The 13,303-nt window shown below is 41.7% G+C and overlaps 1 protein-coding gene across 4 annotated transcripts in view; it reads right to left on the bottom strand.

The window, feature by feature from the left end:
- UHMK1 (U2AF homology motif kinase 1) overlaps window positions 1–11,172 on the bottom strand; it is a 30,390-nt gene extending 19,218 nt beyond the window's left edge. For 2 of the 4 annotated variants that reach the window (XM_072814686.1, XM_072814685.1), the window contains exons 1-6: window positions 10,739–11,171; window positions 8,802–9,094; window positions 7,667–7,858; window positions 5,379–5,473; window positions 324–400; window positions 74–172 (exon numbers count right to left, since the gene is read on the bottom strand). In XM_072814686.1, the coding sequence (XP_072670787.1) occupies window positions 74–172; window positions 324–400; window positions 5,379–5,473; window positions 7,667–7,858; window positions 8,802–9,094; window positions 10,739–11,006 (1,024 nt within the window). In that variant the 5' untranslated portion in view covers window positions 11,007–11,171. Of the gene's footprint in view, window positions 1–73; window positions 173–323; window positions 401–5,378; window positions 5,474–7,666; window positions 7,859–8,801; window positions 9,095–10,738 lie in introns of all 4 variants that reach the window. The other 2 variants (XM_072814689.1, XM_072814687.1) reach the window with 2 other exon arrangements.
- Window positions 11,173–13,303: the final 2,131 nt, after the last annotated feature.

Raw genomic sequence — 13,303 nt, 5'->3', positions numbered from 1 at the left:
ATCTTATGAATTGATATGTCTACTTTAGAATTAGCTACGAAAGACATTAAAATACAATTTAGGAAGCAGTTACCTTCATATTCCTCTTCATTCTCAAGATAATCGTCATCCAGCACATTCAGTAGTCTTAGCACTGGAGTAGGAAGCATCACCAGATCTTCAATATGAGGGGCTGTTAAGGTTCATTATAACACGGTTAAATGTAAACTCACCAAAATAAATGGACGAACACTAGGCACAGGAGCATGGGAATATAAGTGACCTCTGATGTCTTATTTAATTGTTAAACAACCAAGAAAAAAATAAAGACGTATACAACTTACCAAAAGGAATGCTAAAGAACGGGCTGCATAATGCCATTTCGGCAGGAATTCTTCTGCTTGGATCATCATGAAGCATGCTAAAACACAAAAACAGGTATCTATAGTTATCGTCAAATCTTTTGAAAATGAAACCATTAAAGAAAATTTAAATGTCGAAATGTCCAGCGCAGCATTAATTATATTAGCATGGCTTACTGGGCCATTCATCCACAAAAAAAATACAAATGCTATTTCTGAGTAAATGGTTTAGTTAACTCATGATACATACCTATGGCACAATATTACATTTTAATTAAAGATAATATTTTTGATTAATAAATGCAACATGGGAAAGTGATCCATACTAACATAACATTAAGTAGAAAAAAAAACTAGACATAAATTTAGGGTAATCCAAATTTAAAAAAAAAAAGGAAGAAGAGGATAGTGGTGAGATTATTTCTGATTTCTGTCAAATCTCCCCAATAACAGCATAACTTGATAACAAAATAAAAAACCCATGGATGATATGTACAACAAAACTAAGTAACCCCAATAAATGCCAAAACCCAAGAGGCTAGGGACAAACCATCAATAGTAGTAAACCTTGTACCATATCAACTTCTGTGTGGAAAGAAGCAGAGACAAGCAACCAGATGATCTGATGAACCAGAGAAAATAACCCAAAACTGCCAACAGGTACTCACTGGAAAGCATACTAAGTCAACTGCAGAAAGCTGACCGTCACTAGAAGGGATTATACATTCTAATTCCAGCTGAATGCAAGGGAGTCCTCTGGGAAATCTGAAGGGGTTGGAATAACCTACACATTACCACTTCTCAAAACTAACTAGCTGAAGCTCCCACCCAGGGCAAAGTCCTACAGAGAACAGAAATCTTGAAAATGTAATCCAAATCAAGTAGGTTGGGGTTGGGCGGGGGGGGCGGTGGCAGGAGGCGGGACACACCAGGAAAAAAAGTAGTAGAGGGGTAGAGGCAGGAGACTTCAGAATAAAATCACTCCCCGCCACCTTTTAACATTATACAAAAATTGAATAGGAGCCCTATGCAATTAGAAAAGCCATCCCAACACCTTCTCCTGAAAGTTTAGGAAATGAATTTCATATAAAAACAAACCACATAAAAGCATTATTAACAAAATTATTATTATTATTTTTAAAGATTTTATTTATTTATTCATGAGAGACACAGTGAGAGAGAGAGAGAGAGAGGCAGAGACACAGGCAGAGGGAGAAGCAGGCTCTATGCAGGGAGCCCAACATGGGACTCAATCCCAGGTTTCCGGGATCACCCCCTGAACAGAAGGCAGGCGCCCAACCAGTGAGCCACTCAGGAATCCCTATTAACAAAATTATTACACAAAGAAACGAGAACTACAAAATGACAGTCCTGAGACCATGAATGCTTCCTAGAAAGACATGATCAGAACATAGGACACTATAACCTACCATTGTAAAAGGAGAAAAAGGCATTTTTTAAGTGATAAAAGATATGAAAGAGAAACATAAATCAAAATTAGAAAATCTCAATAATTAATAGAACTCAAGAAAGAATTCAAAATAAAATAAAAAATCATTTCATAAAACAAAGCTAGACGATGAACAAACACAAGAGGTAGTATCTTAAAAAGATAAACACAAGTGAGAAAGGAACATTTTTTAAAATAGAAAAGAATAAAAGAAAAGATCCAAGAGAAAGTCATAATAATGAATACTGTCAAAGAAAAATCCAATATATGTAGAATAGGAGTGCCTGAAGGAGAAAGCCAAAGCAAGAGAATGAATACTAAAAACAGGACTTTAAGAACACTTTCCTAAAACAAGCAAGCAAAAAGATCTGAAGCTACTTATTCTCCTGAGAATTTCAACCCAGAACAATCAAAATCAAGATATATTCTGGTAAAATCAATAGACTTTCAAAAAGATGTAATCGTCTGGCCACCTAGATAAAAAAGACAAAGGCATTTTTAATACAAAGACAATTAGGAGTGTCTTTAGACTTTTCAACAGCAATACTACATGCCAGAATAAAATGGAGTAACATGTTTAAGACACTCAAGAAAAAAAAAGTATGCCAAGGATTTTCATATCCAGATGAACCGACTTTTAAATGTAATAAGCACAATTTAGTACTGGCAGTGTAAGAGCTCAGAGAATATTAATCCTTTGGCCTCTAGAGATCAAGCTTCAGAAACTAAAATGATGAGAGCGACAGCCCCACAAGGACCAGTGGTGAACAGTAACATACAACTTACATGCAGATCTACGAATAAATGCGAGTGTTAAAACAGAGTGTATAGCATGTGATGGTTATACAATATGATGATGCAAATACAACTATTTTTCAAATAGAGGAAGAATGGGAAAAGCACATGCAAAAATAATCATTTTCAGTAATCTTCCTAAAGTATTATTATTCTGAGACTTGTCTTAATGTAGGGTGGAATAAAGCAAATGAGTAATTATAAAATATTCTAATTCTAGCATTCCCCTTGTCCTTAAGAATCAGAATTCTTGGCATTGGAGAAAGAGATGTGAAACAGAAGTTAAATAAAAACTTTGTGGTCTTGAATTTGAATTGGAAATATCAGTATGAAACTCTGTTCACTTAAAATAAGGCCTAAAAACAATGTCCCAATAACGAGTATTCCTAAAACCCAGACTGTGTTTTAAAATTACTATTTCCTACTAAAAGAAATCAGGCTTCTTGGAGAAATGGCTACATCCAGGTCTGGGACAGGAAATGTGTAAAATGAACTGGGAACATCCTGTCACACCAGATAGCAAAGAAGCTGTAAATGATAATAAGATCCTCCAAAACCAACTTACACAAGGTCACATTCATCAAAGATGGGGCAATTTTAGCTTCAATTAGGATACGAACTGCGATGGGTTGCAGTTACCAAATCAAAGCACATTGAACTTTCAAAACGGAATGGTATGACAGGGAATCAACTCATTATGAGAGAGAGAGAAAATTAAGCATTTACTTTGTCTTTGGTTAACCAAATGAAGTTGAAAGACAGGATGAGAACATCCCCCTTCTACAGCCCCTGACTAAGTAATGAATCTAGGCACTGAATGTTAACAATTACTAACACATAAAACAGAGATGGCTACATTATGTGCCTCCTTATAAAAGAACACAATACTATCTATAATCTTGCCAAAAAAAAAAAAAAATCAACCCTCTAGATACAACTACCACTGTATAAGGAAAACACAGAAATAGGTTAAGCTACACCAGGATTAACACCATCAGCAAAATTCAGACTGCAAACAGCTACGTATAGCGAACCACCCAGGTTTTTCAACAAGTAAACAAGGGAAAAGCAGGGTAGGAAATGGAAAAGGACCTTTCAGATTAAAATTTAAAAGGATTTTTGTTTAGAAGAGCAACACTAAACCATAGTGTTTAAGGATGCACGCTAAAATGAAAACAAGGGGGCAGCCCCAGTGGCTCAGCGGTTTAGCGCTGCCTTCCGCCCAGGGCGGGATCCTGGAGACTCGGGATCGAGTTCTGCATCGGGCTCCCTGCATGGAGCCTGCTTCTCCCTCTGCCTGAGTCTCTGCCTATCTCTCTATGTTCTCATGAATAAATAAATAAAAATCTTTAAAAAAATTAAAATAAAATAAAATAAAATAAAAACAAGGAAGTAATTACCCTAAAAATCAGGGCAGTGGCTACTTTCAGGAGGAAGAAGGGCTGAAAATTAAGATGGGGACACAGAGGATTTCTAGGGTAGCTGGCAAAGTTTTATTTCTTGACCTGAATGGTAAATACAAGAATATTCCTAAGGATTCACTAAATTACACATTTGTTTTCAGTATCTGTTTTATTCGACAATTAAAAAAGTTCAAATAATTTGCATACATACATGGCAAAATACTGAAAAGAAATTCACCAAAGTGTTAACACTAGAGAGTAGGTTTATAACTTTTATTTTGCTGATCATAATTCTCTGTAGCTTCCAAATTTAGTATTAGTTAGTTGCACAAAGGGGAAAAAGTCCGAAATAACAAAGTCAATACAGAACTTACATGATTTGACTTCCAAATTAGAACCCATTACATAATTTCACAATGCCATCTTTTCCATGTAAAATGCCACTTGTAATGTCCATTTTTGACATTGTACTTTAGTTACGTAAGATGTAACCACTAGGGGAAACTGAGTGAAGGGTACATAGACCTCTTTGTAACATTTTTGCAACTTTCTGTGAATCTGTAATTATTTCAAAAATAAAAATCTCTTTAAAAAAAACCCAAAACTTAGTTAAAGGTTTATAGGGTCAATATTCCAAAGAAAGAATAATATTCTGACTTAATGGAGAGATCTACCTTCCTGCAACATAGTAATTATTTTACTCATTTCTGGCCCATAATGCTAGAAATGTGAAAACCCAACTATTTAATAATGTACATTATGTCTTATTTTAAAATATCTAATGTGTTTGGACCCACTCAGAAGTCAGAAACATTATATCTGTCCCCAGAGTTTCCAGCAGTAATTATTTAAAATAATTATTTATATATATATAGATATATCTACCTTATTTAAAATTTTTTTTGGTAGTCCAAAAGCAAACTCAGACTTTAGTTAATAAATACCCTCTTTATTTATTTTTTTAAAAGATACTATTTATTTTTTTATGAGAGACACACAGAGAGAAGTAGAGACACAGGCAGAGGGAGAAGCAGGCTCCATGCAGGAAACCTGATGTGGGACTCGATCCCGAGAACCTGGGATCATGCCCTGAGCCAAAGGCAGACGCTCAACCACTGAGCCACCCAAGCGTCCCAATAAATACCCTCTTTAAAAATGTGCCTTCAAAAAAACTCTAAAAGAAACAAACACAAAAACCTCATTTCCATCAAGTATATAGGACTGCCAGAGCTGTAAGAGGCCAAGGGTACAGCTGCCAGGAGGAACCTCTACATGATCACCAGAAATAACATAAATCCATTCGGTAAACATCAAAACCCAAACCAAAACAAAAATAACCGTTACATAATAAATGTACACATAGAAACTTTAAAGTACACATGGTGTTACCTTTTGATAAGGTCTCTTAGGTGATAGGCTGGAATTGCGGCATTCACCACTGCTTTACTGGCAAATATGTGATCAATAATAGCAGAACTGTTTGCCTAAAAAAAGGGAGAAAAGTCTTCCTTTGGTTATTCAATTCATTCTGTATTAATGAGTACTAGGCACATAGCACTGTAGTTTGGTAGGTAAAATGCAACAGTAAACACTCTCTTTTGAGAGTTTACAATCTTACCGGAGGAGATTATGTGCCTAACACTAAGCTTCTAGAGGAGAAACTTTTTTTTCTCTATCCTCAGCACCTAGCACAGTACCTGGCACTTTATATGAATATCTACTAGATGAGATGAATGAGTAAGAATACCAAAGCAAGCCCATAAAAATGTAGTTTAATACAATACAAAGTGAGAAAAGGAATGTGTGGCAATGAAGTCTGAGTCTTGGTAAGGAGTCTTCAACTGGTTTTCAGATAGGAATAAACTATTACAGAGAAAGCATCCGTCACATTATTCGTGCTCTAAATCCTATGGAACATAACGCTTTCTCCCTGAGTACTGTGCTTTCTCAGAATGTGGAAGAATGTCCATGAGTAAAAAGACCGGACACCATCCTTATCACTAAAATTTTCTGAATACTTACTACAGGCCACATGCTATGCTAAGAACTACGTTGGTTGATCAGTTAGATTTTATTTATTTATTCATGAGAGACAAGAGAGAGAGGTAGAGACACAGGCAGAGGGAGAAGCAGGCTCCCTGCAGGGAGCCCGATGTGGGACTCCAGGATCACGCCCTGAGCTGAATGAAGGCAGATGCCACCCAGATGCTCTCATTTATTTTTTTAACCTCAATACTTCTGTGAGGAAAATGCTATTATCCTCATTTTAGAGAAAGTAAACCATGGTTCAGTGACCCTAAATAACTTAGTAAGAGGTGAAGCCAAGATATGAACCCTCAAGCGGTTTGACTTCAGAACCTATACTCATACTCACTTGGCAATTTTGCCTCCACAAAGGTGATTAAAATATAAAATACTGTTTTTATTTAGAAGAGTGAATACCGGGGATTTAATACACAGCATACCTCCAAATTACAGACAAAACGCCTGAATGTGACCTAGTTCTGATCAGCTCAGGGCCAAGCAGATACAGTCCAAAGGTCTCAAAGACAGGCAAAGTAAATGCAACTAATTGATCTGTATTTGGATTAGCACTGAAAAAAGAATACTTAGCCGCTTCATTGTGTGAAAGTACCAATGCGGAATAATGACACTGGTTTTGCTTGCATGGCAGCATTTTTTGCCAAAAGCAAGCAGTAGGTACACCCACAAGACTATTAAAGCATTCCTTCCAGGAATACTTCCAGAAACAGAGGACTAAGGGCCGAAAAGAAATAAAACTCTACATGGTACAACAGCCATACACAAACTGTATGTTACTAGATGCTCAAAAAATACGTGTTGCTTAATATCAAAACCAAACAACCCTAAACACTGTATTATTTCTCAAACCTCTAGCCTAAAGGATACTGATACCATCACAACATTTAGGCCCCATAATATGTTTGGAAACATAATATAGTTAATTCCTAAGTTACAAACATACAAAAGTTCATTGTTCCGTCAGAGACTTGGAATTTAGACCTCATGTTCCCACAGAAATAGTGTCATAAGCAGCACTCACTTTACCAGGAGGATTCAAATATGGAATATAAATTAATATAAAGCACTGCGGAACTTGGACAGAACACTAAACTCTGAATAGGAAGAACAGAATATGGGGCCCATGTCTGGTACATCCAGTGGTATGATCCAGAGCAAGTGGCTTGAATATCTGTGCCTTCAGTTTTTCATTTGTAAAAGAATAACCAATACACGCTCTAATGATCCTCATAGAATTGTTAGGAAATTCCTGGAGACTGTACATTGAAATACTTTAACTATAAAGTGTTACCTGCAGAGCCTTATGTAAAGATTATTATTAAACTTATATTGTTGTACTGGTAATATTTTAGAATGTGGTATAACTAAATCACTTGTTTCAGAAAAATGCATTTATTCATTTTATCAACCACTTACTACACACCAGGCCCTAGGCTAAGATCAGTAAGTATGCAGTACTCACTAGCACTCTAGCTATGAACATTAATAGCAGCATTTAAGGTACCAAAGATGCAAGGAGGAAGAGTATTAGAGATGGAAGTAAACGGCGTCCCCAGGGAGAATCACTATAAATTGAATATTCTTAAATCAGAATTAAGAACTGCAAACAAAAGAAAAGCACTGGTACAGTTTACCTTCCATTCCTGAGATCTGACTGTATGTTTCAGTTTCATTCCTGAGAACATTTCCAGTAAAATGATTCCTAGGCTCCAAAGATCAACAGCTGAGGTACATTCTGTATCACTCTGCAGGCCAGCCTGGGCCAAGCAATTTTGCAGTTCTGCTTCTGGAGCCCGATACCCGTCTGTCTGAATATACTTCACGTCCTAAAGAAGACGAGTAAATATTACAACCAAGAAAGCACTGTTCACTTTCCTTCCACCTCCACAGTGTATTCACTTCTCTTCACGCGTAATAAACCACTGCCAACCTGAATGCCAAAGGATTCCTAGCCCTTGGCTACCGTAATTATTCGGTTCATTAACTGGGCAGTTCTCACAGGCAAGCTGTACACTTTCCATACAGCTGCCTCATTTCTTGAGATTGTCTCTCGACTGTTAGGCATTGCTGATAAATAAATAAGGACACTCGGCAAAGAGCCGACAAACCATGGGGACTGGAGGGTTTATCAGAACCGTTACATGTGTTTTACCACTAGATAGTGCACCAACTATTACTACTATGGAGGGCACCAGTAATAGTAATTATCTGCCAACTAGATTATCCTACCAAACCCAAACGTGCATCTTTTTATACATGGTGGCAATGAAATTTTTACTTGCTTCATCCTTGAGTATTTCAGTGTTTTGTTTTTTTAAAGATTTTATTTATTCATGAGAGAGAGGCAGAGACACAGGCAGAAGGGGTAGCAGGCTCCCTGCAGGGAGCCTGATATGGGACTCGATCCAAGGACTCCGGGATCACGCCCTGAGCTGAAGGCAGACGCTCAACCACTGAGCCACCCAGGTGCCCCATATTTCAGTATTTTAAATAGAAATATCTCTAAATGCCTACCAAAGCGTTCCTGTTACTTATTTATTTATTTAAGATTTTTATTTATTTGAGAAGAGAGAGCTAAGCAGGGGGAGCAGAGAGAGAGAAGGAGATTCCCTGCTGAGCAGGGATCCTGACTTGGGACTCAAGGGCTCAATTCGAGAAAATGGGGATCATGACACAGATCTGGGGATCTGACACAGCAGAAGGCAGACGCTTAACTGACTGAGCCACCCAGCACCTCCCCCCCGCCTTTTTTATTAAAGCATTTCTTACCTGATTGCCTTCTTTGAAGCTCAGTCCAAAGTCAATGAGTTTAAAACATTCATTCTCTGCACTCCACAATATGTTACGTGGTTTGAGGTCTGCATGGACATAACCCTCATGATGAAGAAAAGCAAGGGCCTCCAGAACATCCCTGGCGCAATGCTGTATCATCCACATAGAACAACCCTGATGACTGGAATATAAAAGCAATTCCGAAACACTGACATCCAGGAGTTCAAGCAACAGACAGCGTGATGGCACATTTGGAGAGAAGTGGATTGTAAAGACTCCATACAAAGTCACTAGAAAAAGAAACGAGTTATAATGCTTTAAAATTCAGAATAAGTTACAATTGATAACTCTGTAGTGCAAATTTGGGATACTCTAGACAAGGATAACAAGGATGAGCAATTACACTTCCACTGTAATTTATTTTTCCCAAAAGTAAGATTTTTTTGGCAACTGGATTATTTTAATGAAACAAGATGAGAAAACCTTCCACAGCTCATTACCAGTCAAAGATATTAAATATGGCACAATAATTCAAATTGTACTTCACTAAGCATTCAGTGGTGGGTGAATATACACACTCGGTGCAAATTCTTTTTTCCTTGAAGAAAAAAATGATTAAAAATAAAATCCAGATATTATGGACTCTTGTGATGGATGTCACAACATGCAAAAACAAAATTGAAAACTGGTTCTTTTTTGTTGTTGTTTTTTTTTTAAAAGATTTTATTTATTTATCCATGAGAGACAAAGAGAGAGAGAGGCAGAGACACAGGCAGAGGGAGAAGCAGGCTCCATGCAGGCCGCCTGACGTGGGACTCAATCCCGGGACTCCAGGATCACACCCTGGGCCAAAGGCAGCGCTAAACCGTGGAGCCACCCGGGCTGCCCAAAAATTGGTTCTTGATTCAAAATAGCATTCTATTACCTAAATATTAAAAGCGGGGGGGGGGGGGATAAATAAATAGTACAAGATTCAGACTTTTGAGATGACAACTTAACCTAATCTTGCAGAAATTCAACAAGTCCTCAAGCTTGCAAGACTGAAAAAAAAAAAAAAAATCTTGCTCTTAAATACCAGGATTACATACATCATTCAGCAATCTTTTAAAAAAAAAAATAGATAATACCAGTGGTTAAGAAATTCTTCTCCAAAGTGGTAATTAAAAAAAAAAAAAAAAAAGCCACTCTTCAAATTACACATGGATTATGCTGGCCAGGAAGCAAGACATTTCCTTATTAGCCAAAAGCTATAACTAAGTATAAACTCAGTGTAATGAGTGAAGACTGCACAGATCGATCACGCGTAATTGATCATTTTTATCACATATTGTGGATATCTGAAATTCGTAACATAGTCTTACCAGGGTGAAAGTATAAAGTGTTGCTCACTTCCACGCTTTTAGAGGGACTCCTATGTGAATACTGAGTCATCCCCCCCAAATCCACGCTAACTGGGTACCAGGCAACGTCTGTACTGAGTTACTAGCGTGATCACAAGCCCTGGGGCAGGGGGCAGGGGGAGGGGAGTGGGGAGTCCTCACTTCCCACTGGATCGCAAAAGATTCACAATTTCCAGACGAGGCCTGACACGGGTGGTGGCAGAGATAGGCCTCCTTTCCCTGGAAAAGGTTAACTCTGGGCTAATAAGTTGCGGCACTCCCCGAGGAGACCCGAAGCCAAAAAAAAAAAAAACCAAAAACCAAAAAACAGAACTTAAGTGAGCATCTATTACGTGACACGGGGCGGAGCGGACCAGCACCCCGGCCCCACTGCAGACGGGGGGGGGGGGGGGGGGGGGGGCCCGACCACGTCTGCCGCGGGAAGGCCAGGCCAGGCCGGGGCAGGGGGGCAGGGGAGGGGGGCAGGGGAGGAGGGCCGGGGGCGCGTGGCTGCGCCGGGACCGGCAACGAGGGCAGCGAGGCGGCCGCAATTACCGATGTTCCGGTGACCCTGCAACTGCTCCAGCGCCGCCCTCTCTTTGCGGAACCCGTACTCGGCGGCCGAGGCGGCGGCGCCGGTGGTCCCCGGCGGCAAGAACTGCTTGAGGGCGCCGGGGGGCGAGCCGGGAGTGCCGCAGCAGCGCACCCGGTACACCGAGGCCGAGGAGCCGCTCCCCAGGCGGCTCTGGACCTGCCACAGCCGCCCGAAGGCTTCCAGGAACCGCGGCGGCTCGGCGCCCCACGCGCAGCCGGATCCCGCCATCGCCGTGGACGGAGGGCACTGGCACGGGAGCGGAGGCGACGCCCGGGGCAGGCCGGCAGGGCCCGCGGTCACATCCCCGCCCGCCGGACCAGCGGCTCCGCAGGGAGGGGCCTGCAGCCGCCTCTCCGACTGCCGGGACCTCAGGCCGCCATGACACCGGAAGCCCCGAGCGCCCCGGGCGCCAGGCCGGAAGTGGGGGAAGAGCCAATCAATCTTGAGGGGCCGAGGGGGCGGGGCCGCGGGCCCGGAGGGGGCGTGGCCGCGGACGCGGAGGGGGCGGGGCCGCCCCCAGCACTGGGGCTCGCGCAGCGGGAGCTCCCAGCCTGCGCGCGGTACCTGCTGCACCCGGCCGGCGCCAGGTGCTGCCCCGGGCGTCCGCAGAACCTCAGGCTGGTCGCTCTCCTTGTTGAGGCGCGGCCCTCAGCACCGAGGCCCTAGGACAGTGTAGCCCAGCCTTGCATCCCTCCCAGGCGGCCTCCCCAGGGCGAGGGCGCAGGTGCTGCAGGAAGGGCCCCGCCCCCGCCCGGGGTTGCCCGCAGATGCCCGCAGATGCCCCCAGCCTTCCTCCTGGAGGCCCCGCCTCTGTGCTCCCAGCCGCCCCCCCGCCAAGTTTGTGGCGGCCTCGTCAAAATGCATCTGCCCTGGGCGACCGTGGTTCGCCCAGTTTTCATATTTGTAGGTTTCAGGTATTCATTCATTTCTGCTCGTTTCGTGAACGTTCACCGAGTCACGAATGCAGCCAACAGCAATCTCAGTCCACAGGCTGGGGTGTGCAATAAGGATAGCCCTTCCTTATTTTTCTGTTCTTCCACTTCACCTACTTCCAGTTCCATTTGGATGGGGGGGGGCAGAAATTTAGTGTCAGACAATTTGCCCCCACCCGCTTTTCCTCCGGTTTCGTTGAAGTCCCCAGGCAGGTGGGATAACCGGTGGTGCAAAGTGCAGAAGCTGAGGAGCCATCTGCTCTCCCGTATCCTGGCTCATCACCTTGCTCTGTTGCTGCTGAGATGTGCCTTATTTATGTCTACGGATTGGGAAGAGCTCTGTGCATTCTCCTACTTTTTTTTTTTTTTTTTAAAGATTTTGTTTATTTGAGAGACAGAGAGAACATGAGTAGGGTGAGGGGCAGGGGGAGAAGCAGACTCCCCACTGAGCTGGGAGCCCAATGTGGGGCTCCATCCCAGGACCCGTGATTCATGACCTGAGCCAAAGGCAGACTTAACCAACTGAGCCACCCCTCTCCTCCCGTTTCTTTTTTCTTTTTAAGATTTTATTTATTTATTCATGACAGACACACACACACACAGAGAGGCAGAAACACAGGCAGAGGGAGAAGCAGGCTCCATGCAGGGAGCCTGACGTGGGACTTGATCTCAGGTCCCTGGGACCAGGCCCTGGGCTGAAGGCGGTGCTAATCCACTGAGCCTCCCGGGCTGCCCTCTCCTGCTGTTTCTAACAAGCATTTTCCTCTATGCCTGAAGTAAATACTAAACTCTCAGAGGAAAAAAATAAAAATAAAAATAAAAATAAATAAACTCTCAGAGAGTTTGGGCTTTTGGCATATAAAAATTAAAACTCACAGGCTCTTCTAAGGCAATGAGCGCAGGCATTTATCTGCTTATATAAAGGGAAGGTGAAGTAGGAAAACTGGAGAGCGGGGAGAGAAAATTTAGGTCCTGATTAGAGAAAAGAGACAAAATGAACTCAGATTTCAAGTAATTTGAAGGGCAGAGAATGTATTAGACCTGCATATCAGTATGATCCTAGGCATACAGGTAAAAATGCTCTAAAGGAGATGAAGATAAATTGCTAGGACCCTGTAGAAGTCTAAGCAACCCATATCTTAGAAAAGTGTGAGTAAAAAGCATTTCGTTCCAATCTATCTTGTTGAAAGACTGTATTGTAATCATAGAGAGAGTAAATGCTGAGCTTGTAGGTGACTAGGTCCTCCTTGTGAAGAATAGCCATTGTGATAAGCCCTATCTTGGTCACATATAAGCCCTTCTCCCGACTGCTACAAGCAGAAGTTACCAGGTTGAACCCGATCTCTTGTAAGGTTGTATTTCTTTGTGCTTTCCCAACCTCTCTTACCCTAGAAGGTCATCCCATTAGCTCCCTTGCTGACGCTCAATCATGGAGCCACCTAGGCGTCCCTCTTATTGTTTTAAATTGCTACATTTTGAAGTAATTTTTTAAAAGATTTTATTTATTTATTTATTTATTTATTTATTTATTCATGAGAGACCCAGAGAGAGAGAGGCAGAGATACAGGCAGAGGGAGAAGCAGGCTCCATGCT

This window comes from Canis lupus, chromosome 38 (genome assembly GCF_048164855.1).
Source record: "Canis lupus baileyi chromosome 38, mCanLup2.hap1, whole genome shotgun sequence".
Classification (NCBI taxonomy): Eukaryota; Metazoa; Chordata; class Mammalia; order Carnivora; family Canidae; genus Canis; species Canis lupus.
Note: the sequence above shows the minus strand (reverse complement) of the source record. Positions and strands in the feature narration are given on the sequence as shown.